Below are 25021 nucleotides of genomic sequence, written 5' to 3' on the forward strand. Positions count from 1 at the left end.
AATCTCATCTTCATCAAATCCCCATTTTTCGACGACTTCCTGTGGGATTTCACAAAGATTTCAAGTCGTCGTCGATGCACAAAAAAAAAGAGAACAAAATTTTTTGGTAAACAAAAAGAAAAAAAAAATTTTTGTTTTTAAAAAAGTTAAAAAAATGAATAAAGTTGTAATTTTAAATAGCGACAATTGCTTCATATGCAATGTATATCTTGGACCGTTTCGGAATAGCTTAAATTCGAGTACGGAGGACAGTGATAAGCCGATTTATGAATTGCTGGGTTAGTGATGGAATTTATTTGAGATTTTTTGTTGTGGTTTTTGTGGTTTTTGAGGCAATTTTGTGTAAATTCTGTGGATGTACCGTCTGTAGACATGAATATTGATGCCATTTTGTGGATATTAGAGTCTATATCCAAGATTTTCATCAATTAAGTCACGAAATTGCGCAAAAATTGAGAGTTTTGAGATTATTGTGGATTTTAGTGATTATTCCTTGATTATCAATGACATTATTGCTCATATCCACCTAAAAGTCTGCATTTATGTCCATTAATGACCAAATTGTCAGACCCAAGACTCAATTTCAGTTAAAATTCCGGAAAATTCCTTTAAATTGAGAATTCTAGAATTTTTTTAGTTCAGGTGCCTTCACACTAGAATTAATGACATTCAGGTGCCTTGACACTAGAACTATTGAGGTTCAGGTGCCTTCACACTAGAATTTTTGACATTCAGGTGCCTTCACACTAGAATTTTTAAGGTTCAGGTGCCTTCACACTAGAATTATTGAGGTTCAGGTGCCTTCACACTAAAATTCTTGAGGTTCAGGTACCTTCACACTAGAATTAATGAGGTTCAGGTGCCTTTACACTAGAATTCTGACATTTAGGTGCCTACACACTAGAATTAGTGACATTCAAGTGCCTTCACACTAGAATTATTGACATTCAGGTGCCTTCACACTAGAATTTTTGAGAATTCTGACATTCAGGTGCCTTCACATTAGAATCCTAACATTCAGGTGCCTTCACATGACCAAAACTAATCCAAATCTCATTTCCAATTTGTAGAAACCCTAATAAACATCAGAATCACCCGTAAGATCCAGCACGAGTCATCAGTGTGTCAAGAATGCTTCTTAAAAATCGAAAAATACAATAATCTCCAACGAGAATGTTACGACATCCAGCAACAGCTGTACGATCTATACCACAACTTCCACCTCAACCAACGACAATCCACAATGGATTGCAACGAGTTCCTTGCCGTTAAAATGGAAGAATCCACAGATCCCATCGTTAAAATTCGCTGTCAAAAGTGCAACAAGTCATTCAGCACCATCCACGACATGTCCAGCCACAAAGACTGTAAAAAGTCAAAAATAACAAAAATTGACAATCAAAAAATATCAAAAAATTTTATAAAACAGGCAGGCAGGATGGGACTCAATTATGACTATGAATCATTCCAAAATGCATTTTTTACAGACACCGAAAAGGAGGCATCCGGTCGTACCGTCACCAAAAAGCCACTTCCACCATCCAAAAAAAAATTTGATGAAAAAATATCAGAAAATTTTAAAAAAATCGTTAAATTAGAAGGAATTAACTATAATATTGATACATTTCATCGTGCCTTCTTTACGGAAGGTGAGCTGAACACCAACAAGAAAAAAAAGGAACCGACATCACCAAAAGTCATGCCCGGACCACAAGCATCATCAAAAAAGAAACAAGTTGCTAAAAATTTCGTTAAAATACTCGAAAATGATGGAATTAACTACAATTTAGAGACATTCCAGCGTGCATTTGGATTTACTGAGGACGGCGAGTATAAGCGAAAGTTGAAGCGACTCCAGGACAGGGAAAGTGAATTTAATCAACAGAAAGAGAATGGAAGTGTCAAATGCTCGTATTGTGATGAGAGGTTCTCGTCCCGGGCACTGTTTGTTGAGCATAACAAGATCCATAAGCCGGCCAATGAGTTCCATTGCGTTGACTGTGACAAAGACTTTAAGACCAAGAATTGTCTAGCATTTCATGTCGCATCCGATCATGAACGGAAAAAGACGGGTCCATTTGAGTGTCCAATATGCTTTAAGACATATCCGGATCGGAATGCATTTAGGGCTCATTATTATATCCATATTATGGACAGGAAGTATTTGTGTGTTAGATGCGGTGCCAATTTTTATCATAAAAAGTCATTTGAGATGCATGTGCTGATGCATGATGATATTAGGCCATTTGGATGTGAAATATGTAATAAGGCATTCCGTACGAAAGGTAAATTGAAGATACATTTGAGGGTACATACCGGTGAGAAGCTGTACGAGTGTCCACATTGTCCCGGGAAGAGATTTAGACAGAAATGGGGTATGGATTTACATATAAGGAAGACACATATGAGTGAGGTGCAGAATATGGTACAGTGTAGAATTTGTGGGATGCAGTTTCAGGCAAAGTCTAAGTTGAGGCAACATTTGGCTAATGCACATGAAGTTGCGGACACGAGTGAGCCATTTAATATTGGTGATGATGATTAGGATGGATGTTGAGCTGTAGAGTTGGATCTGGATGCTTATCTTTGAATGATGTACTAAAATAGTAGACTTGTGTACTAAAATAGTAGACCTGTGTACTAAAATAGTAGACTTGTATACTAAAATAGTAGACTTGTGTACTAAAATAGTAGACTTGTATACTAAAATAGTAGACTTGTATACTAAAATAGTAGACTTGTATACTAAAATAGTAGACTTGTATACTAAAATAGTAGACTTGAGTACTAAAATAGTAGACTTGTATACTAAAATAGTAGACTTGTATACTAAAATAGTAGACTTGGATACTAAAATAGTAGATTTGTATACTAAAATAGTAAACTTGTATACTAAAATAGTAGACTTGAATACTAAAATAGTAGACTTGTGTACTAAAATAGTAAACTTGTATACTAAAATAATAGACGTGTGTACTAAAATAGTAGACTTATGTACTAAAATAGTAGACTTGTATACTAAAATAGTATTTTTTCTTAAAAAAGTACAAAAAAGTTGCCAAAATTAGGAAAAATCAGATCCAACTTGGATTAAGATTGAGGCACGGAACTGAAAGTTTTGGAAAGGTTTGGATAAATTATCACTTTTGAAACTCTAAAAATGGAATGTTTGTCAATAAAATTGTAAAAAAAAATTAATGAAAAAGTTCTTAATAAAATTAATTTAAAAATTTAATTGAGTTTTTTAATGGTTTACTAAAATAGTATATTTGACTACTAAAATAGTAGATTGGTGTACTAAAATAGTACATTTGTATACTAAAATAGTATATTTTTGTACTAAAATTATGAACTAAAATAGTACAATTGTGTGTACTAAAATAGTATGTCGATATACTAAAATAGTATACAGGTATACTAAAATAGTATATCGATGTACTAAAATAGTATATTGATGTACTAAAATAGTATATTTACATCAAAATGAACTGCTCGGCATTATTGCTTCAAAAAAGTCCCGGAAATGTCCAACAACATTTTATACAAATTTTCACTTCCTACCCAAAAATTCTCAAGCAATTCATCACAGTTTTCCACATGAAATTCACAAATCTACAGCTGTTCCTGATATTCATCCTAATCTTCAAACTCAGCACATCAATTTCCATCCAAAGCCACAACATTGACTGCAATAATCCATTCAAAAACTTAATTCATCCATACGAGTGCTGCTATTATCCAATTTTATACATTGGAAACACGTCAGCACACTCGTGTGTACAAAATTGCTCAACACAAAGACATCACTTCTGTTGTATTTTCGATTGTGCTGCAAAAAAGCTGGAAATTTATCAAAATAGTAAATTTAGTATGAAAAATTTGGTTAAATTTTATGAAAATAATGTTAAAAGTGAATGGGACTTGTCAACGGATAAATGGATGCCGGTAATCAGGCACAATGTTGCTGTATGTGATAAAATTAGTAAGTACTAATTTATATACTATTTTAGTATATTGATGTACTATTTTAGTATACAAGTCTACTATTTTAGTATACAAGTCTACTATTTTAGTATACAAGTCTACTATTTTAGTAGACAAGTCTACTATTTTAGTACACAAGTCTACTATTTTAGTACACAAGTCTACTATTTTAGTATACAAGTCTACTATTTTAGTATCCATGTCTACTATTTTAGTACACAAGTCTACTATTTTAGTATACAAGTCTACTATTTTAGTATCCATGTCTACTATTTTAGTATACAAGTCTACTATTTTAGTATCCATGTCTACTATTTTAGTATACAAGTCTACTATTTCAGTACACAAGTCTACTATTTTAGTACACAAGTCTACTATTTTAGTATACAATTCTACTATTTTAATATACAAGTCTACTATTTTAGTATACAAGTTTTAGTATACAAGTCTACTATATTAGTACACAAGTCTACTATTTTAGTATACATAATAAATTGACATATTCCACTTTCAGTACCCCATTCAAAGTGCACCTACGACCCCTGTGAGACTCCATACTACGTCATGAACATCATCAGTTGCGTCACAAAGCTTAACTTTATTTATTGTCCGACATTCATGCACAATCAGCAATGCGAAGAAACGCTAAATTACGTCAAAAATTTAAATAATTGTGGTGAGCGAATTAATGGAAATTATTTCATACATGCTGACTATTATGCAGCACCAGATGGTGATAAGGATGGCGAGAGGAGCAACGAGAATTAATAAATACAAAATTTGATTTTTTAGTTCCATTTTTTAATATTTTTAGTCTAAAATTTCTTAAAATCATCAACTTTTTCAATCTTAAACATTCCAGCATCGTCACTGGATCCTCTGTCGTTGTCCATTGTGATTGTAAATGTTTCCCGGTCAATTTTCTTGTCAATTAATTTATCAAGCTGCTCAATCAGCTGCTTAAAGGTCATTGGATCAATATTTCTAGCCAAAAGCAGGAACACAAACCAGTCTCCGATGTCACCATGATTAAAGACCGTCTCTAGCTCGTGGAAGTTGACGACTCGATTCCTGATACGTAGAATTTGAAGACGGACTTGTGGACATAGGCATAGGATGCATCGGTAGATGACTGACAGACCTGACAGCACTGCTATAAACATGTACCAGAACCATAAGATGACGTAGACCTTCTCGTTGATTATGTTGAGTGGCAGGACGCACAGGGCTGGAATTGGAAGTGGAAATGATCAGAAATTGACTCCAAAATTTGACCCAATTTGACCCCAAAATCCTCAAAATTCGACCCCAATTTGACCCCAAAATCCCCAAAATCCAACCAAATTAGACCCCAAAATCCACAAAAATCGACCCAATTTGACTCCAAAATTCGACCCAATTTGACCCCAAAATCCACAAAATTCGACCAAATTTGACCCCAAAATCCCCAAAGTTCGACCCAATTCGACCCCAAAAATCCCCAAAGTTCGATCCAATTTGACCCCAAAATCCCCAAAGTTTGACCCAATTTGACCCCAAAATCCCCAAAATTCGACCCAATTGGACCTCAAAATACCCAAAATCCCCACAAGCTACTCACAATCAAACGTCTGCACCGACCCAGACGGTCCATATTTATGGAACGTACACTTGGTGACCTTCGGGAATATCCTATTCATCGGATCCGTTCGATATTCCGACTCCATTTCAGTAAACGACAGCACCTGAGTTCCATAATTTGAAAATTCATAGTCCAAAAATCGATCAACAAGCCAGATCTGCACAATTACATTCACAAAGTTTAGTGCCTCACAGAAAAAGAACCGAAATGCATAAAATTTGTGGAAATGAAAGTTTTGTTTCAGGTACAATGAGAGGTCTTTGAGCTGCTTTGACTTCTTGTCGTTTTCTAGGACTGGATTGTTGAGGTCACTGACGAGACTTCGGATGCGATTTGATTCCCAGATTTTCCAAAGGTAGTGTGGCACGTAGAAGCAGATTGCTGGAAGTAAAATTAAGGAAATTAGTTAATTTAATATGAATTTGTGGTTGGGGGTAATTATAAGTGATGTCTATGTGGTTAGGATGGAGTTATTGCAGTGTTGGGCAATTTGTGTACTGCGGCACGCTAGCGTCAGCTTCAGTCGGCTTTGGTCGGGTTCAATCGGCTTCATTCGGCCAAGTCGTCTTCAATCGGCTTCATTCGGCTTTAGTCGGCTTGAATCGGCTGCAGTCGGCTTTAATTGGTTTTAGTCGGCTTCAATCGGCTTCAGTCGGCTTTAGTCGGCTTCAGTCGGCTTTAGTCGGCTTCAGTCGGCTTTAGTCGGCTTTAGTCGGCTTTAGTCGGCTTTTGTCGGCTTTAGTCGGCTTTTGTCGGCTTTAGTCGGCTTTTGTCGGCTTCAGTCGGCTTCAGTCGGCTTCAGTCGGCTTCTTTCGGCTTCAGTCGGCTTCAATCGGCTTTTATCGATTTCAGTCTAGGCTAACCATCAATGCCTGAAACATTGAATGGTTTGAGAACGGATATTTGAGCAATTGATGCATTTTAACAGCTTAGAGCTCGATTATAGTCCGATCCAATATTCAGGATACCCCAAAACTACCAATTTTGACAGCCATCACAGTGACAATGACTCCATTAAAATCAGCAGTAATGTTCCAAAGTACAAGCAACATTCTGAGACCAATTAGGCATCAAATTTCGCCAACATCAGCATTTAAGCGACAAAAAAAACGAACAGTTTGCTGATAGCTTGCTTCAGACTGCTGTTGAGTATAATTGTCGGTAATATTGTTCAGTGAGTCATTAATTGATTTATGAGAGTCAGTAGTGGATCCAGAAGGGGTGATTGGGGTCAAATCTCTTGGGTAGATCCAAAAAGAGTGGTATCAGAGAGAATCAGTTCGGGTTCTTATGTCAATTATGTGACTCAATGAGACCAGTTTCTTGATTTACAACTACCTCAACATCTGCATTAGCTTCATACTCTAGGGTAGACCTTTGGGTAGATGTAGAGTGCGTATAGGAAAGGTGTAGGGTAGCTGAAGGGTTGGTATAGAGTGAGGGCAAGGGAAGGTAGGAGTAGATAAGGGTAGGTAGGGATATGATAGATGTTGGTGCTGCTGTATACCAAGAAACATGACCCATACCTTCTTCTAGAGTAGATCTTCTAGAGTATTACAAGACACAACTCATCCCATCATACCCTAATCCATACCCAGCAATATATCCACCTTTTAGCACCATCTAAGAGCATTAATCGATCACACTTGACCTCCACATCCACCACAGTAACTAAGCAACTTAAATCTAGTAATAATTATAATAAAACATAAATGTCACTAATCTGAGCCACTAATGAAGCAATTTCCCAGAAAATGAATCTTTAAACTTGATCCATACAGCACGAGTTTCTAATTCTTTTGATTTTTTATGTGTCGACAAACTCTCGTCAAATTTCAGAGACTAAACATGAACTTTTAGTGACAACAAAATGGTCAAATGACTCTAATTGTGACTAGATGTTGCGTAGTCTTTTTGCTAGAACTGACTGGAATATTGAGGATGTTGAGTATGGGGATATGAGGTGGATATTTGGGGGTATTTGAGAGATTTTTGGGGATGTGCTGATGTTTTGGATGAAATTGAGGTAAAATTGGACTCAATATGGCCTGAAAAGGCACAATTTGAAGGAATTCAGCATCAGATTGACAATAGGTCAGTTTGACTTGAGCCTCCCAGCCATACCAACCCCCAAAATGCCCATAGACACCATTTTCAGGTCCAAGACTCATCCAAAAGACCATTAACCCTAGCAACAACCTTTCCATCCATTTATTCATCTAAATTCACACATTACATCCCATAAACAAAAGACTATTCCCAGGAATTCAAATTGATACCTGATCTACATCAACTCTCAGCCGTGATTACTCATCAGATTGAGTTATTTAGCTTTAAATAAATATTAAAAGTCAGACGTGAGCCAACAGACCACTTTGTGAGCCAACAGACCACTTTGTGAGCCAACAGACCACTTTGTGAGCCAACAGACCACTTTTGTGAGCCAATAGACCACTTTGTGAGCCAACAGACCACTTTGTGAGCCAACAGACCACTTTGTGAGCCAACAGACCACTTTTGTGAGCCAACAGACCACTTTGTGAGCCAACAGACCACTTTGTGAACCAACAGACCACATTTGTGAGCCAACAGACCACATTTGTGAGCCAACTGACCACTTTGTGAGCCAACAGACCACTTTTGTGAGCCAACAGACCACTTTGTGAGCCAACAGACCACTTTGTGATCCAACAGACCACTTTGTAAGCCAACAGACCACTTTGTGAGCCAACAGACCAATTTGTGAGCCAACAGACCAATTTGTGAGCCAACAGACCACTTTGTGTGCCAACAGACCACTTTGTGAGCCAACAGACCACTTTTGTGAGCCAACAGACCACATTTGTGAACCAACAGACCGCATTTGTGAGCCAACAGACCACTTTGTGAGCCAACAGACCACTTTGTGAGCCAATAGACCACTTTGTGAGCCAACAGACCACATTTGTGAGCCAATAGGCTACTTACCTTGAAAAAACAGCATAAACACAACCCATTGATAATATTTGTGATACTTTTTCTCATCACGTCCATCATAATGACTTCCAACACCAGCATGTGCCACCTCAGTTCCAACACTACGATCCAACAATGCCGGTAATGTAAATGTCGATTGTATCCAGCAGTAAGTGTCCATAACTTTTTGGGGTATTTCCTCAGTTATGCACGTGATTGGATCACCAAAAAATTGCTTTGCCGTCACCATAATTGAGCATGCCATAAGCAGCCCAACCGTTGCTTTATAATGTAATTGAAATATGTGATTATCGATGCAAATTTTATTAAGTTTTATGAGAGATTTGATGGACTTAAAAAGGTCGAGCATTTTTAGTGCCTTTAAATTCCACAATTGTCCACAAAAAAGTCAATTACACAACAATATCCGTAACTTTATGCTGACTATACAGAACTTAATTTCAAAAAAAAATTGCAATTTTAACTGCCGTGTTTGCTGTGCAAATGAACTCGATCGACTAAAGTCATTTACAGCAGTTCCAGTAAAATATGAAAGAATAAAGAATTTTTTGCATGAAATTTGAGGCTTATTCTCATATTGTACTGAGTATTGTGAGTACTAATGTTGAGGATCGGATGGTTGTCGATGTGTTGGTGCTCACAAAGCAGTCTGTTGGCTCACAAAGTGGTCTGTTGGCTCACAAAAGTGGTCTGTTGGCTCACAAATGTGGTCTGTTGGCTCACAAAGTGGTCTGTTGGCTCACAAAGTGGTCTGTTGGCTCACAAAGTGGTCTGTTGGCTCACAAAGTGGTCTGTTGGCTCACAAAGTGGTCTGTTGGCTCACAAATGTGGTCTGTTGGTTCACAAAGTGGTCTGTTGGCTCACAAAGTGGTCTGTTGACTCACAAAGTGGTCTGTTGGCTCACAAATGTGGTCTGTTGGTTCACAAAGTGGTCTGTTGGCTCACAAAGTGGTCTGTTGGCTCACAAAGTGGTCTGTTGGCTCACAAATGTGGTCTGTTGGTTCACAAAGTGGTCTGTTGGCTCACAAAGTGGTCTGTAACTCCTAAAATTGTCCTTAATAAGCCTAACTTCCTTCATAAACTTAACGGCTTTAATAATTTCAAATTCAAAAGCTTTGAAAATTTTGATTAACTCGTAAGCTTTTAAAAAATTTAATTAAATTGTCACTAAATTTCCCCTTAAATCCATCATTTACTTGTATTATGTCTGTTATCTTATCATAAAATGCACAATTTTGAACTAAAACAATAGCAAAATTGCACTGACAAAGAAATGGACGAAGATTTATTTAATAAAACTATAATAAGTAAAATGACAAAATTTGTGAATAATTTTTCATCAATTGAGTGCGAACGGAATGTCCTGAGAGCAACATTGAATGACCAAATTGGAAAATTCTTGACAAATGAGCAATTAAAAGGTAAATTTTGGATTAATATGAGATTCGAATGAGTCATAATAGCTGGATAGGAGGGACAGTTAAGGGGTTTTAAGATATTTTACCCCAGGGCGCCGACCGGACTCGATTCGTAAATGTCATCCCTTTCAGGGAGAGTTAGTAGGACTGCACTGGGGTACGAACTGCACTGAGGTACGGACTGCACTGTGGTATGGACTGCACTGGGGTACAGACTGCACTAGGGTACGGACTGCACTGGGGTACGAACTGCACTGGGGTATGAACTGCACTGGGGTATGAACTGCACTGGGGTACGAGCTGCACTGGGGTACGAACTGCACTGGGGTACGAACTGCACTGGGGTATGAACTGCACTGGGGTATGAACTGCACTGGGGTACAGACTGCACTGGGGTACAGACTGCACTAGGGTATGAACTGCACTGGGGTATGAACTGCACTGGGGCATGAACTGCACTGGGGTACAGACTGCACTGGGGTATGAACTGCACTAGGGTACGGACTGCACTGGGGTACGAACTGCACTGGGGCATGAACTTTACTGGGGTACGAACTGCACTGGGGTACGAACTGCACTGGGGTACGGACTACACTGGGGCATGAGTTGCACTGGGGCTAAGGCTACACTGCAGTCAGACTTTGAATCCCACTGAACTCCATCTCCCAATATCCTTCCAACCCCAATTTCCAATCCACACAGAAACCATGACTGAAAGTAAGAACAATGCATCGCATCTAATCTACAAGCACTACACAGTCATAAAGCATGAACACGACGAATTAAAATCAAAATATGAAGAATTAGTAAAAAAGCAAAATGCAGCAGTTGATGACATCGGGCAATGTTCTGGAAGTAGCATGGATGAGTCACTGAGGGATTCTGATGATGAACTGATTTTGAGGGCAGAGATGGCGATAAGTAAACAGAAGTAGATGTGATGTATTGAATTTTATGAATAAAATAATTTAATATCCATGATTTTTAGTATTTGGATGTGAAGTTTTGGGTATGGATAACTTATGTTGCTTTTATTGTACAAGTTGACATCGGAAAATGGTCAGTGATAAGCCTTAACATTACTAGTGACCATAGTGTTGGATTTTAGTCGAGCTTGACATCAAGTCAGAGTCATGCCATGTCTGGTGATGGATAATTCGTGATTGATTAAGTGCAGTGTTGTTCAAACTTGTTGGCATCACGGCACACCTGGTTGGTAAGCCTCCACCAAAACAGTACATGGTATACAGTTCATGGCAGTTCCAATAAATTGTAGCGACACATTATTGTGCCGCAGTACATTGGTTGGGCAGCTCTGGTTTAGAATAAGAAAAAAAGAAATTCAGTTTAAATTTTGTAAAACCGTTAAAAAATTTGAATTTTTAAAATACGTTAAATCTTAATTATTTATTATGTGCCGTAGTACACAGCTTGGGCAGCCCTGCTTTAGAGAAATCACACACACAAAAACAAGAAATTCAGTTTAAATTTTGTAAAACCGTTAAAAATTTGAATTTCAAAAATACGTTAAATCTTAATTATTTATTATGTGCCGTAGTACACAGTTTGGACAGCTCTGCTTTAAAGGAATCACACACACACACAAAAACAAGAAATTCAGTTTAAATTTTGTAAAACCGTTAAAAATTTGAATTTCAAAAATACGTTAAATCTTAATTATTTATTATGTACCGTAGTACACAGCTTAGGCAACCCTGCTTTAGAGAAATCACACACACAAAAACAAGAAATTCAGTTTAAATTTTGTAAAGCCGTTAAAAATTTGAATTTCAAAAATACGTTAAAATGAAATTTAACTTAAATCTTAATTATTTATGATGTATTGACTGTCTGTCGATGACATTTGACTTGAAAACTAATAAGGATCATGCTTTTGAACTGGAATTGTCAGTTCATTCCTAAGTCAACCCCTTAAAAGTCCCTCTTACCCCCACTCTTGTACCTCAATATCTCCAATTCATCCATCATAAATTCACCGACAAAACAACAAACCCCGACCAAAAAGATCATAAAAAGTCATTATCAATCACAATAAATTCCAAACTTAATAATCAGCCATGCCAATCTATGTCCCCAAATGTTATCAAACTACCCATAAAAAAATCCCTTCCATTTACAATAAACTGTGAAATTATTATCAAAAATCTATAAATGACTCAGTAGTCAGGAACAAGAAGAAGCATAAAATTCATTAATGTATCATGTGAATCATTATTTATCGATAAGAATCGCTGACGATTTTTGTCACTATCTTATCACTAATCTGACTGAATTTAGTTGACTGTTGGGTAAGTTGGTGCCTCAGTTTAATTTGTAGTCTCGAGGCAGTCAAAAGTGTCCAAAAAAAGTGCTCAAAATAAGCAAGAATAGTCAAAGTTTAGTGGGTTGGCCGAAAAAATCGGGAAATATTTTCAAAAAAAATTGTGGAATTTTGTATAAAAAGTGACATAACCTAGAAATTTTGCAACATAACCTCAAAATATCGCAACATAACCTCAAAATCAGCCATGAAATTCATCGCAATCTTCTTCCTCATCGCTGCCGCATCCGCACAAAATCTCGCACCAGCTGAATTCCTCGCCCAAGTATGGCGTCACACAGGAACAGCACCAAATGAGGAAATAACATTTGTAGCACTCGGTGTCATGATTAATCAACGTCACATCCTTACCACTGCCCATACACTTGATCAGATTCCAGCTGCACAGTTACGCGTCTATTTACAGTCAACGACCTTTAGAATTGGAACGGATATACGTCAAGTACAAAATGTTATTGTCCATGACAACTTTGTGATGGCAAATCGTCGTGTCAACAACATTGCCATCCTTAGAATTCCATATTCAGCCTTAACGACCATCACAACACGTCCAAGGATGTTGGGTACATTAACGCCACGTGTATGCCGTACATTCATCTTTCCAGGATGGGATGGTAATGTCGTTGAGAGGAATTTTAATGTCACAACAATTGGATGTCCTGCAAATACGCCATTCTGTTCCGATAGAATTCCATTAAATGCTATTTCGTGTACCGGTGCCACTGGATCACCTGTTATATGTGAGGATGGTAATTTTGTTGATGGATTTAATATTGATGAGATGGATTGTGGTACAATGACTAATCCACCAACAGCACAGTTGTCAATGATGAGCATACATACGCATGTTAATTGGATTATTTATCATTCGGATGCAAACATAACCTCAAAAATTTCAGGTATTTTGGTACTTTTGGGTGTTGTGATTGGTAAGATGTTGATGTAAGTGTGGGGGATGTACCCCATCTACCCCATCGGGAGACATGTACTCTATGTACCCCCTATGTACCCCCCATGTACCCCCCCATGTACCCCCCACCCCCTTTGGGGATTTATATTTAATTTAACTGTATCCAAAAAAAATTTTGATAAGATTTCTTGTGACTGATAAGATAACAATGGAAATAACATCCAAGATTCTTGTAAATCTGGTAGAATAATAAAATATTTTTTTTTGTTCCTTAATGGATGTGCCTTTTTTTAATTAAATGGAATTTGATGTGGATTAAATGAGAATAAAAGAATTATTTGATAAAAAAATGTGAATTTTAATTTTGTTATTTTTTTTTAGGGATTTTTATCATTTAAATGGCTTTTGTTGATTCTATTTTGATCCATAGGTTTGGGTGTGTTGTAGATGTTCTATACTTAGTAATGGGAAACATCGTAAGAAGGGCTAGAATGTTGACACTATGTGATAACCTGTTGGGCATTTAAGTACATGCATATTTAATCTCATATCATTATAATAGACACAAAACACGCTGTATATCAGCTCATGTGCTAGTACTGGCAGTACTGGATTTAGAATACATCTCTTGAATAGCATCTGTCGATTAATTAATCTAAAATCTGGCATCAGGCCGATATGACTGTATCAAGCTGTAACAATCAAGCACCATGTAGGATTTAAACTGAATCAGGTCCAGTTCTCTGCATTATGCTTATACCATCATCACCTGATTTGCACTATGTCCAAGGTATTCTAGTCTCGACCTCTAAAATCCATCAAAGTTGAGACTTCGGAAAACACTAGCCTGACACCGGCGACATTTGATAGAAACCTTATTGCTTTAATCTATGCCCTTTAGACTGCATGTTAAATGCTGTTACTTAAAGATCTAGCAGGGGATACAAGGGAGTGTGCCCTAATTATTTGTTTAATATTTGTATTGGAGTCTTACAAAGTTTGTGTTTGGTTCTCACTGTAAATTGATAAAACGTTAGATGCGGGATAGTCTATGGATATAAATGTGTCAATTGAGTACTTAATTGTGTTTGGTTATCAGCAATCCAAAACAAATGTCAACAGAAATTGTAAAGAAAACAGGCTTTTAAATGCACTAACAGTATGAGCTATTGATGATAATCATGCCATACATAGTCATGCTTCCAGTTTAGTCCCTAGATTTGTCGTGTTTGGGACTTTGGAAATCTCGGCTTCAAAAACTCATCGACTCTACTAGAAAGAGGTGCCCTGGTGCTCCAAAAGCAACTTGACATAGACATGGCCTGCAATAGAGTCAAATGGAAAGCTTTCTGTAATAATCTAGGTAAATCGGAGCATGTTTACAGTTAGTAGGTACTAGAAAGAGGTGGTTGACCGAAATCAATCCCTTCTTTTGTATGCTATCCTGTGCGATTTAGATTAATTCAGATTAGCGGTTCCATCCTCGGGATTAAATGGTATATAATCAGTAATTGGCAAGCCAGCGACTGAGCAATCTTCAGGCGTCAACTTAAGGAGGCCATGGATCACACTTGATCTGTACGGCCAGCGAAACTAGAAAGTTAATAATATAAATAATGATTCATTCTGTTTACAACAAAATACACATGCTTGATACCAAAAAATGTGTCATTATTGACAACCATTGGCTTAGACAACAATTTTCATTACCAACATCAAAATATTTGGAAATTCCATTAATGCATACACACTAAACATCCATTGTTAATGCCCATTTAATCCTCAGGAAGACTTGACTGCACTAATAAAACGCAAATAATTTTTTATCTAAAAAATTGTGATTGAAATCAGGTTTGGGAATTTGCTGATAAAAAATGAGGAGATAATCCAATGATTAGTTGGACTTTGTGACTTTAAATGAGGGAATGGATGTAAATTACGTATCAGGAGGGTATGGGATGGTTTTGGGATGTAAATTATGGTTTGTTTAAGGCTGCAGGTCTGCATTTTTTGTCTGTAGGTCTGGAATTTTGGACATACTTTACGTAGCACTAAGGATAGCACCTTTAGTTCCTATTTCTATGCTGTAAAGGTTTGTAAGTAAATTGTGGATCAAAGGTCGATTTCTCAGGTACTGGTTAGGTACGGTACAGAGTGTGGATTTCTCAAAAATGACCGTTAATTTTTTTCAAATTTTAAAAATTCAAATTTTTTTCGACCGTTACTTTCATTTTTCTTCGTAACGTAAATTTTTATTTCAAAATAAGTTGAGTTTGAAATTTTCGAATTTTTCGACAATCTAATGTCGAAAAATTTGAATTTGAGATGGCCGCACTATGGTTCGGTACTACACGTTGTGGTTTGGTATACGTACACCAGTGGTACAATTGGTATGGCAATGTAGTGCATCTATACCGAAGAAATCAGCCTCAAAATTAGGACACTGTAGTTAAACTGTGTACCTCCTCTCTACCTACTCTCCTACATCCATGCCTTCCTACCCTCCACTCCCTATACTCTCCTTCAACTATTCCAACCGTTACTTAATTTCCGGACATTCCCTCATAGTCATAGATCAACTCTTCAAATAAGTGGTGCGCAACCATTTCTTTTTCGCGGCACACCTTAATGGTAAGCCTTGACCTAAGCCACACATTACATACGGTCCATTGCACTCCCACACAAGCGTCCCGCAGCACACAGGTTGCCCAACACTGTTTTAAATTGTCCAAAAATTCCAAATTCTTGACCATAGAAACCATTTCATGTATTAACACATTAATCATGTCATGTCCAACACTTAATTACTTATTTCATGTCCAACAACTTCCGTTAAATTCAAAAAACACATTTTCAGCACTTCCGATACCAAAATTCAATTTTTCATTTTATTATTTTTAAATTAATTTGATTTATCAACATGAAGATCAAGTCATTTGTGGTGATTTTTTTAAGTTTAGCAAGCATTGCCACATCACAAAGTGTCTTTAACATTACAGCGTACGATGGTCAACTTCGTGACATTTTTAATGGATTGACTGAAACTGAGACGAGAATTGGACGACTTTTGAGTAATTTGAGTGATTTTGTTGGTAAAATTAATGGAAATTTGAGGATGAACAAGTCACGACTTGGTCTGGAATTGAGTCATCTACAGTTGGATTTACAGCTTCAAGGCAGCATCAACAGCTATGAGACTTACAATCGATTGACAGGATGCAGTAATGCAGCATCAAAAATATCCGAAATTGACATTGATTTGATGAAATTTGGTGACTTTGTGGACCGACTGGAACTGAACATGACTGAATTGTACCACAGGAACCTTCATGTCACTTATGACTACATGCTCAGCATCAAGCAGGTCAATGTCACACAACAGGACATTCTGTACATCATATTAGGTGTCAATGAGGCAATGATTCAATATTTGTACTACATTATGCAGCTACAAGTCAACATCCAGTACGAAAAGTCAATAAGTACAAATTTGAAGCTGTTCCTGAAGCACTTCTGTGAATGTGATGACAATGCCAATGGCGTGGCTAGCAAGACAAACTCAAAACCGCCATTAAGTGTCATTGAAGGCTCCTTAATAGACAGGCAGGCTAGGATCATCGATGCAGCAAATGCTACTCTAATTCAGGCACAAATGCTGTCCAAAAATGGAACTAAAAATTTGAAAGTCATGTCCCAAAAATTAGCAAATTTCTGTCTAAAAATGACAAGAATCGATGACTACAGCAACGTGACTATTCCGTACTCAAACTCATGCCTGGATCTGTCAAAAGTTCAGAACTTCATGACCTACCGGAAGTTCCATTACACACAAGTCTTGTCATTCATGATGACCAACTCGTCCGTCCTCAAATTCTTCAAAGACTCAATTATTAATGCATCAAAAAGTGAGCAAGTCCTTAATTCCAACATCACATCACTAAACACATCACTTTACATGCTGGACGTTGAATTAGCCAAATATGCAGTCGGTCTACATTACACAATAACAATTGCATCAAGACTAGTCTATGAATACTCAATGGCAATGGAATCATTTTGTGGATGTTCTGGTCGTAGAACTAAAAATATGACAACGACTGGGATGCCTACAACATCTAAGGAACAGCTGTTGACCACAACTCAGAAGATGGGAACACAATCGACAGCTGTGGCTGTGAATATGACGACTGTTGCTGTGAATGTGACGTCATTGACGACAACGACCAAGAATTTGATGACAACGTCAGGAACAGCAACTGGAAGTGCAACAGCAACAACTGGAAGTGCAGCATCAACTACTGGAAGTGCAGCATCAACAGCTGCAAATGCAACAACAATATCTGCAACTATGCCTGCAAATACAGCAACATCATCTATGACTTCTAAGCCTACAAACTCCACATTCAGTGGATCCTCAACAACCAGCACATCCTCAATATCCAGCACATCTCCAACATCCAGTACATCCCGAACATCCAGCACATCCCCAATATCCAGCACATCTCTAACATCCAGCACATCCCCAACAACCTCCAGAATCCCCCCAACTCTCCCTCCAACTGTCCCTCCAACAACAACAAAAAATCCACTTCCTTTATCCAATTCCAGCTGCATCTTCACAAAGGACCTAACAGACATGTCTGGCAATTACATCAAGTCAGCATGCTTAGTTGATAAAGTAGCAAATGGCACCTACGTAAATTCGATATGTCGAGACATGTCCATGCAGTTGATGACTGTCGATTCCAACATGACGCGGACAGCATTGACTATTTTCGTACAGGAAACTTTATCGGAAGGGACATTTTGGATCAGCGGTGGAAATGGAAGTGAAATTTGTAATTTTGCTGACATAAATGGAACTGGATTGAGCATTAATCAGACGGAATGCATGTGGAACAGCTTGTACAGCATATGCGAGTATAAGGACCCGTCAGTTCCAACAAAATTAAGTTTCGAACCTGATCTTGATGCTTGTGGCTTTGTCATTCCAGTTGCGACCGAAACTGACAAAGACTTCACAAGATATGCATGCGTTATGGCTTATACAAGATCTTATGTCAATTCCAACTACAACTGCATGCTTAATGGAATGAAAATGTTCAATGCGGAATCAAAATTAGTCATGGAGACACTCAATGAGTATCTTGTAAGCTTCTTCGGGAACAGCTCTGGTGTTATTTTGTGGATTGATGGATATAGTCAAGCTGGAAGCTGTGCTGTCTTGGATGGAAGTAAAGTTCCATTTGCAGTTGGTCGTGGTGATTGTGATCAACTTAATTGGAGCATCTGTGAAGCTCCTTATGATGGAAGTTATTGAGGATGGACATGTTGTGGATTTGAGGATGGAATGTAGGGGATATAGGCAGAATTGTGGGGATAGAGGGGATATGGGGGGATAGAGGTGATGGGGATGAGGGGCAATTGTGTGGAATTTGATGTAGTTTTGGGTGTAGCTTCATGTAAATTCAGGGATATTTTGGGAATATTCCTTCCTTATCCAAAATGAAGGTGGGATAGGGACAAGGGATAGGGACAAGGGATAGGGACAAGGGATATGGAGGATTAGGAGGGGCTTAGGGGTATAAAATGTCAAAATTTAAAGGTAAATTTTAGGATTTTTTTAAGAAAAACGTCAGAAAATTGAAGAATTATTCACAAAATGAAGGGTAAGAGGTGGGGGAGGGTGGATCGCTTGACCATCAAACCCACCCCTCCACCTCACTCCCCTCCCTCCTCTTAATCACACTTCTAATTTATGTTCCTTTATGCTGATTTAATTTAAAATTGTTAAAATAAAAATTTGTTCAATTTTGAGGACTTTTTGTGGTTTTTTTAGTGATTTTTCAGACATGCTGCAATTTTCTGTGAATTTTGAATGTTCCATGTAGCATGTCCTTAATGCACCATACACTATAATCCTGAAAACACAACAACATACCTCATTTCTGCCTCAAACATCCACCAATACCCTCCAAAACACAAAACTCAGCCTTCTCAGCTCCTAAAACAGTTGCAAACTACCAAAAATATCCATAGAATCCCCGACACATCATTCACCATCCAAGCATCAAAATCAATAACAAAATGCGTCATATATTTGTGCAAGCTTGTCAACGACTTCCGTCTACAAAACAACACAAATTTCCAAAAAATTTCCCCTTTTTGGTCTCATTTGTCATGAAAATTTCGGATCAAAATGCAGAACTACTTGATGTTATTAAGCATAGTCAGCTGTGCCACATCACAAAGTGTCTTTAACATTACAGCGTACGATGGTCAACTTCGTGACATTTTTAATGGATTGACTGAAACTGAGACGAGAATTGGACGACTTTTGAGTAATTTGAGTGATTTTGTTGGTAAAATTAATGGAAATTTGAGGATGAACAAGTCACGACTTGGACTGGAATTGAGTCATCTTCAGTTGGATTTACAGCTTCAAGGCAGCATCAACAGCTATGAGACTTACAATCGATTGACAGGATGCAACAATGCAGCATCAAAAATATCAGAAATTGACATTGATTTGATGAAATTTAGTGACTTTTTGGACCGACTGGAACTGAATATGACTGAATTGTACCACAGGAACCTTCATGTCACTTATGACTACATGCTCAGCATCAAGCAGGTCAATGTCACACAACAAGACATTCTGAACATCATATTAGGTGTCAATGAGGCAATAATTCAATATTTGTACTACATTATGCAGCTACAAGTCAACATCCAGTACGAAAAGTCAATAAGCACAAATTTGAAGCTGTTCCTTAAGCATTTCTGTGAATGTGACGAGAATGTCTATGGCGTGTCTCACAATACAAATTCAAATTCAACTTTGAGTGACATGGAAGCTACTTTGACAGCTAGACAGGCTAGGATCATCGATGCAGCTAATGCAACCCTAATCCAGGCACGAATGTCCAAGGATATGAAGGTTGTGTCCACAAAATTAGCAAATTTCTGTCAAAAACTGACAAAAATCGATGACTACAGCAACGTGACAATTCCGTACTCAAACTCATGCTTGGACCTGTCCAAGGTCCAGAACTTCATGACCTACCGGAAGTTCCATTTCACACAAGTCCTGTCATTCGTGATGACCAACTCATCCGTCCTCAAATTCTATAAATCCCTGCTTAATTCCACAGATCAGTCACCTATCCTTACAGCTGTAACCAACCTAGAAACGGAACTGCTGAACTACACTGATGATCTGGCCCTTCAACTGTCCTACCTGACTCTATTTGCCAGTGCAATGAGGAAGAATGCGATGGTCTTAAAGCTGTTTTGTGGCTGTCGTGATGGTTCAATGGCAACAACTGCATCAACATCAAAAGTCAGCACATCCAGGAAAGTTGTGTTTACATCACCGATATTGACATCAACAACAGAACCAGGAACAACTCGTAGTCGGTCCACAACATCCAGAACAACCAAATCTACATCCACAACTCACAAGATCCGACCGACTGTCTCTAAAGTCACAACATTGCGGCCGTACTCAAATCCAGCATGTGGATTCATAAAAGTACTAACTGACTATAATGGAACTTACATCAAGACAGCATGTCTGATGGAAACAGCATCAAATGGAACCTATGCAGGTTCAGCATGTCAAGCTAGTTCCATGCAGTTGATGACTGTCGATTCCAACATGACACGGACAGCATTGACTATTTTTGTCCAAGAAACTCTGTCGGAAGGGACATTTTGGATCAGCGGTGGAAATGGAAGTGAAATATGTAATTTTGTTGCTGTTAATGGAACTGGATTGGTGATTAATCAGTCAAGATGTCAATGGAACAGCTTATTCAGCATTTGCGAGTACAATGACTCGTCGGTTCCAACAAAAGTTGGATTTCCAACGAATCTTGAAGCTTGTGGCTTTGTGTTTGCTGTTGCGGCTGAAACTATCAAGGAATATACAGGATATGCATGCGTTATGGCTTATACAAGGTCCTATGCTGACTCAAGTTACAACTGCATGCTTAATGGAATGAAAATGTTCAATGCGGAATCAAAATTAGTCATGGAAACGCTTAATGAGTATCTTGTAAGCTTGTATGGCAACAGCTCTGGTGTCATTTTGTGGATTGATGGCTATAGTAAAGCTGGAAGCTGTGCTGTCTTGGATGGAAGTAAAGTTCCATTTGCAGTGGCTGGAGCTGATTGTGACCAACTTAATTGGAGCATCTGTGAAGCTCCTTATGATGGAAGTTATTGAGGATGAAGACTTAAACGGTTTTTAAAAATTTGAATTTTTAAATTTCAAAAATTTGAATTTTAACGGTTTTCAAAATTTTGAATTTTGAATTTTGAACTTTCAGAAATTTGAAAATTATGAATTTGACGGTTTTTGAAATTTTGAATTTTACGTTTTTAAAAATATGAATTTTACGGGTTTAAAAAATTTGAGTTTTAACGGTTTTTAAATATTTGAATTTTAAAGGTTTTTAAAAATTCAAATTTTACAAAATTTTCAAATTATGTTAATCTGTGTGAAAAATTAAATAAATTATTTTCTCTAAATTCCCCCTCCAAAAAATAACGGTCAAATAAAATTCAAATTTGCCATCAAAAAAGTCACCAACCCCTCTCAATTCCAAAACAAATAATAATGAAATGACTCAAAAATAAAATATAGTAATGGAAGTGAGTGTGAAAGAAGAGCCGCAATTTGACACGCTAGAGTTCCTTGAAGAATCAGTCCAGTGCTGTTTATTGTGTCCGGAAATTAAGTCTATCCTTGATTCTCTCGCTAATCATGTTAAGAAATTTCACATTGATGGTAGGTATTGGAAATGGATTTTGTGGGATTTTGATGGTTTTGGATGTGATTGATGGGGATGGGGTGGATGTGATGGATTGGAGTTGAAGGTATGGTGTGGTTGTGGCTTTGGATTGAATTGGATTGTCTTTAGGATGAGGTTGGATATAAATTGATCAGATTCTGAGTTTTGTATTGAGGATTTGTTGATTTTGAATCCAATTTCATACTGTGTCTCATACTCAATATTGTAGCCCATCCTATACCCCATGCCATACCCTATCCTATAGCTAATCCTTCATCCTATGCCACGCTTTATTCCATAACCCATGCCACGTCTCTTCTCCAATGCTTTGCTATCCCATACTCTTTGCCGTACCCTATCATCCATTCCATACTACGCTCTACTCCACATCCTATCTCATACCTTATCACATACCCCATGTCACATCCTATTCCACATCCTATTCTACACCCCATGTCATGCCCTATCGTATACAAAATCTTAAACCCTTTCCTATATTCTATGTCATATCTTATCTTATATCTATACCATATTCAGTTACCTATCCCTTACCCCGAACCATGCCTAAATCTATACCCTATCATACACACTATCTCATCCCCTATTCTATACCAAATACAATACTCTATTTCATAATCTAATTCATAATCCATGCTGCATGCTTTACCATATCCTGTCCCATACCCCATGCCATGCTTCATGTCATGCTCCATGTCATGCTCCATGTCATGCTTCATGCCATGCTCCATTCCATGCTCCATTCCATGCTCCATTCCATGCTCTATTCCATACCCCATGCCATGCCGTATTCCATGCCCTAACCACTATCCTATACAACACCAAATTTCACCCTAATTTAAATTCAATAAACAATTTCTCTAATTTCCTTCCATCTTTTCAGCCTACAAATCACCCAAAAGTCAATCCACAAAGCTATGCAATTGCAACGAAGTCCTCCAACTACAAGTCCACCTAGTCAACCACTTAATATCATCAGTAATCTCAAAAGACATTGACCCAAATCCTCAACAAACAGACCACAATCCAATAGAATATGACCGACTAGACATTCAGCCCCAAAAGACAGAACAGGCTTCATCCACAGAATCAGAAACTGAAGATTCACATCCAAAATCCATCAATAAACGCGGACGTAAACCAAAACAATTAAAGCTACCTGAAAATGTCCCAAAAAGTTCATCAACAACGTACATCCCACCAATCAGGCACAGTCAATACATGTCCGAGCCACAATATCCATGCGACTATTGTCCAAAAATTTTATACACAAAGAGTGGACTGTCCAAGCACTACAACATGATGCACAATCCTGATAATAAGTTTAAATGCACAAGATGCACAGCTGGACACTGCAATACACTCAAGAATCTGCATGCACACATGCGTGCACACGAAGATGTCCGACTGGACACAAAAGTGTGCCTTAAATGTGACAAAAAATTTCAGACGGAAAAGCAGCTGTACCATCACATGCTGTTGCATCGTGAGAAGCTACTCGAATGTGATCATTGTGGGATGAGATTCAACATGAAGCAGCCACTGCAGAAGCACATCTATACGCATTTGGACATAAAGGTACAGCGTGACAATGAGACTAAGAGTTTATGTGAAATATGTTCAAAATGGGTGACGTCATCGAGGATGAAGAGACATTTAGGTACGCATTTTACGGACGGTAAGTCATGCTTCAAATGTGATCATCCAGGATGTGATAAGGCATTTACGGAACTAAGGAATCTTCAGGATCATCAAAATATGCACAAGGATTTGAAGCCTTATGTCTGTGAATTTTGTAGTATGGCATTCAGGCATAGGGCAGCACTGAGGCAGCATAGGATGAGACATACGGAACCCGAGAAGCATAAATGTGAAATTTGTACAGAATGTTTTGTGACAAATCAAAGTTTGAGGAAGCACATGACTAGACAGCATCAGGATGCTGGGAAGGATGTTAGGTCATTTGCATGCGATTATGATGGATGTAATTCGACATTTAAGTATGAGGACTTCCTGTTGAGACATAAGAAGGATGTTCATAATCGTGAGTATATGATTTGGGTAGGCATGGTGTGGGTATGGTGCAGGGCATGGTGTGGGCATGGTGTAGGGCATGGTGTAGGCATGGTGTGGGCATGGAATGGTAGGATGGTGGTATGGTGGTATGGTGGTATGGTGGTATGATGGTATGGTAGAATGGCAGAGTGGAAGGCAGGGTCCTCAACAAACTCTAAGTCTAACTTCTTCTAATTTACAGCAAAGCCTCAAATCGAGAAAAAGTGTGACTACTGCAGCTACATAGCATATAATACAAAGAATTACTTCCAGCACATGAGACGATCGCACAACATAAGGAAGCGAATTAATAATCGAGTCTTTCCAACGTCAGCTGTTATGGACATTGAGGATGTTGAATACACTTAGAAATGTCACAAATTTTATTCAAATTATTTGAAATAAAAATGTCAATTTTATAAGATTTTTGGGGGATTTTGGAAGGGATGTGGAGCTCGTCATTCAATTTTAGGTCATTTTTGACTGCTTTTCAGTTCTGCAACATCAGAATCTACAGCACAACAGTCCTCAATCTAAATTTTATCACTTCCAGCACCTCATACAGTCCAATTAGCTTCCTGATCACTTTTCTCATCCGAAACGCAAAGATTTCAAACAAAAATCCAGCACATGAACATCCACAAGCAGCAAGCCACAAAACGAATCCAAAACTCAAGTCATCGACTGTCAATATCTTCGGACCTGTATCCACATTGACCTCGTACTTTTTAAACAGCATCAATGTATGAAAGTCACTTAAATATTGAGGAATTCCAGCTGGGATTAGTCGATCTAGTATTTTATTTAGGGTATGGAATAGGAAGCTGTTTTTGCCTGTGTGCAGTCCAGCTAACAGATGGTCGTACTTGAACTGTTGAAGCACTAAAGCAGCTCCTTGGC

General features: G+C 37.9%; 3 protein-coding genes and 2 long non-coding RNA genes across 6 annotated transcripts; 4 read left to right on the forward strand and 1 right to left on the reverse strand.

Annotated features, from left to right (window-relative positions):
• Positions 1–100: 100 nt before the first annotated feature.
• Positions 101–24545, forward strand: LOC139085794 (zinc finger protein 585B-like). The gene is made up of 6 exons (XM_070633985.1): positions 101–278; positions 1071–2531; positions 12526–13269; positions 21901–22044; positions 22950–24110; positions 24324–24545. The coding sequence occupies exons 1-6, from the start codon at positions 155–157 to the stop codon at positions 24488–24490; spliced, it is 3801 nt and encodes a 1266-aa protein (XP_070490086.1). The 5' UTR covers positions 101–154; the 3' UTR covers positions 24491–24545.
• On the forward strand, positions 9820–10977 carry LOC139098973 (uncharacterized). Its single transcript, XR_011545256.1, has 2 exons — positions 9820–10002; positions 10702–10977. It is a non-coding gene; the product is annotated as an uncharacterized lncRNA (long non-coding RNA).
• Positions 14040–19253, reverse strand: LOC139099176 (uncharacterized). 2 transcript variants are annotated; one of them, XR_011545278.1, is made up of 3 exons: positions 19192–19253; positions 14329–14572; positions 14040–14265 (listed from the first exon to the last, which is right to left on the reverse strand). It is a non-coding gene; the product is annotated as an uncharacterized lncRNA (long non-coding RNA). The 2 variants fall into 2 exon arrangements; XR_011545280.1 differs by lacking the exon at positions 19192–19253 and adding an exon at positions 14634–14786.
• LOC139094329 (uncharacterized) lies at positions 15855–18623 on the forward strand. Its single transcript, XM_070645393.1, has one exon. It carries the CDS (start codon positions 16171–16173, stop codon positions 18568–18570), a length of 2400 nt encoding a protein of 799 aa, XP_070501494.1. The 5' UTR covers positions 15855–16170; the 3' UTR covers positions 18571–18623.
• LOC139095113 (uncharacterized) lies at positions 19464–21673 on the forward strand. The gene has a single exon (XM_070646404.1). The coding sequence runs from the start codon at positions 19465–19467 to the stop codon at positions 21478–21480; it is 2016 nt and encodes a 671-aa protein (XP_070502505.1). The 5' UTR covers position 19464; the 3' UTR covers positions 21481–21673.
• Positions 24546–25021: the final 476 nt, after the last annotated feature.

The sequence above is a fragment of the Chironomus tepperi genome, unplaced genomic scaffold (assembly GCF_022539635.2).
Source record: "Chironomus tepperi strain 1889 unplaced genomic scaffold, CSIRO-AGI_Ctep_v1 contig_7, whole genome shotgun sequence".
NCBI classification, from domain to species: Eukaryota; Metazoa; Arthropoda; class Insecta; order Diptera; family Chironomidae; genus Chironomus; species Chironomus tepperi.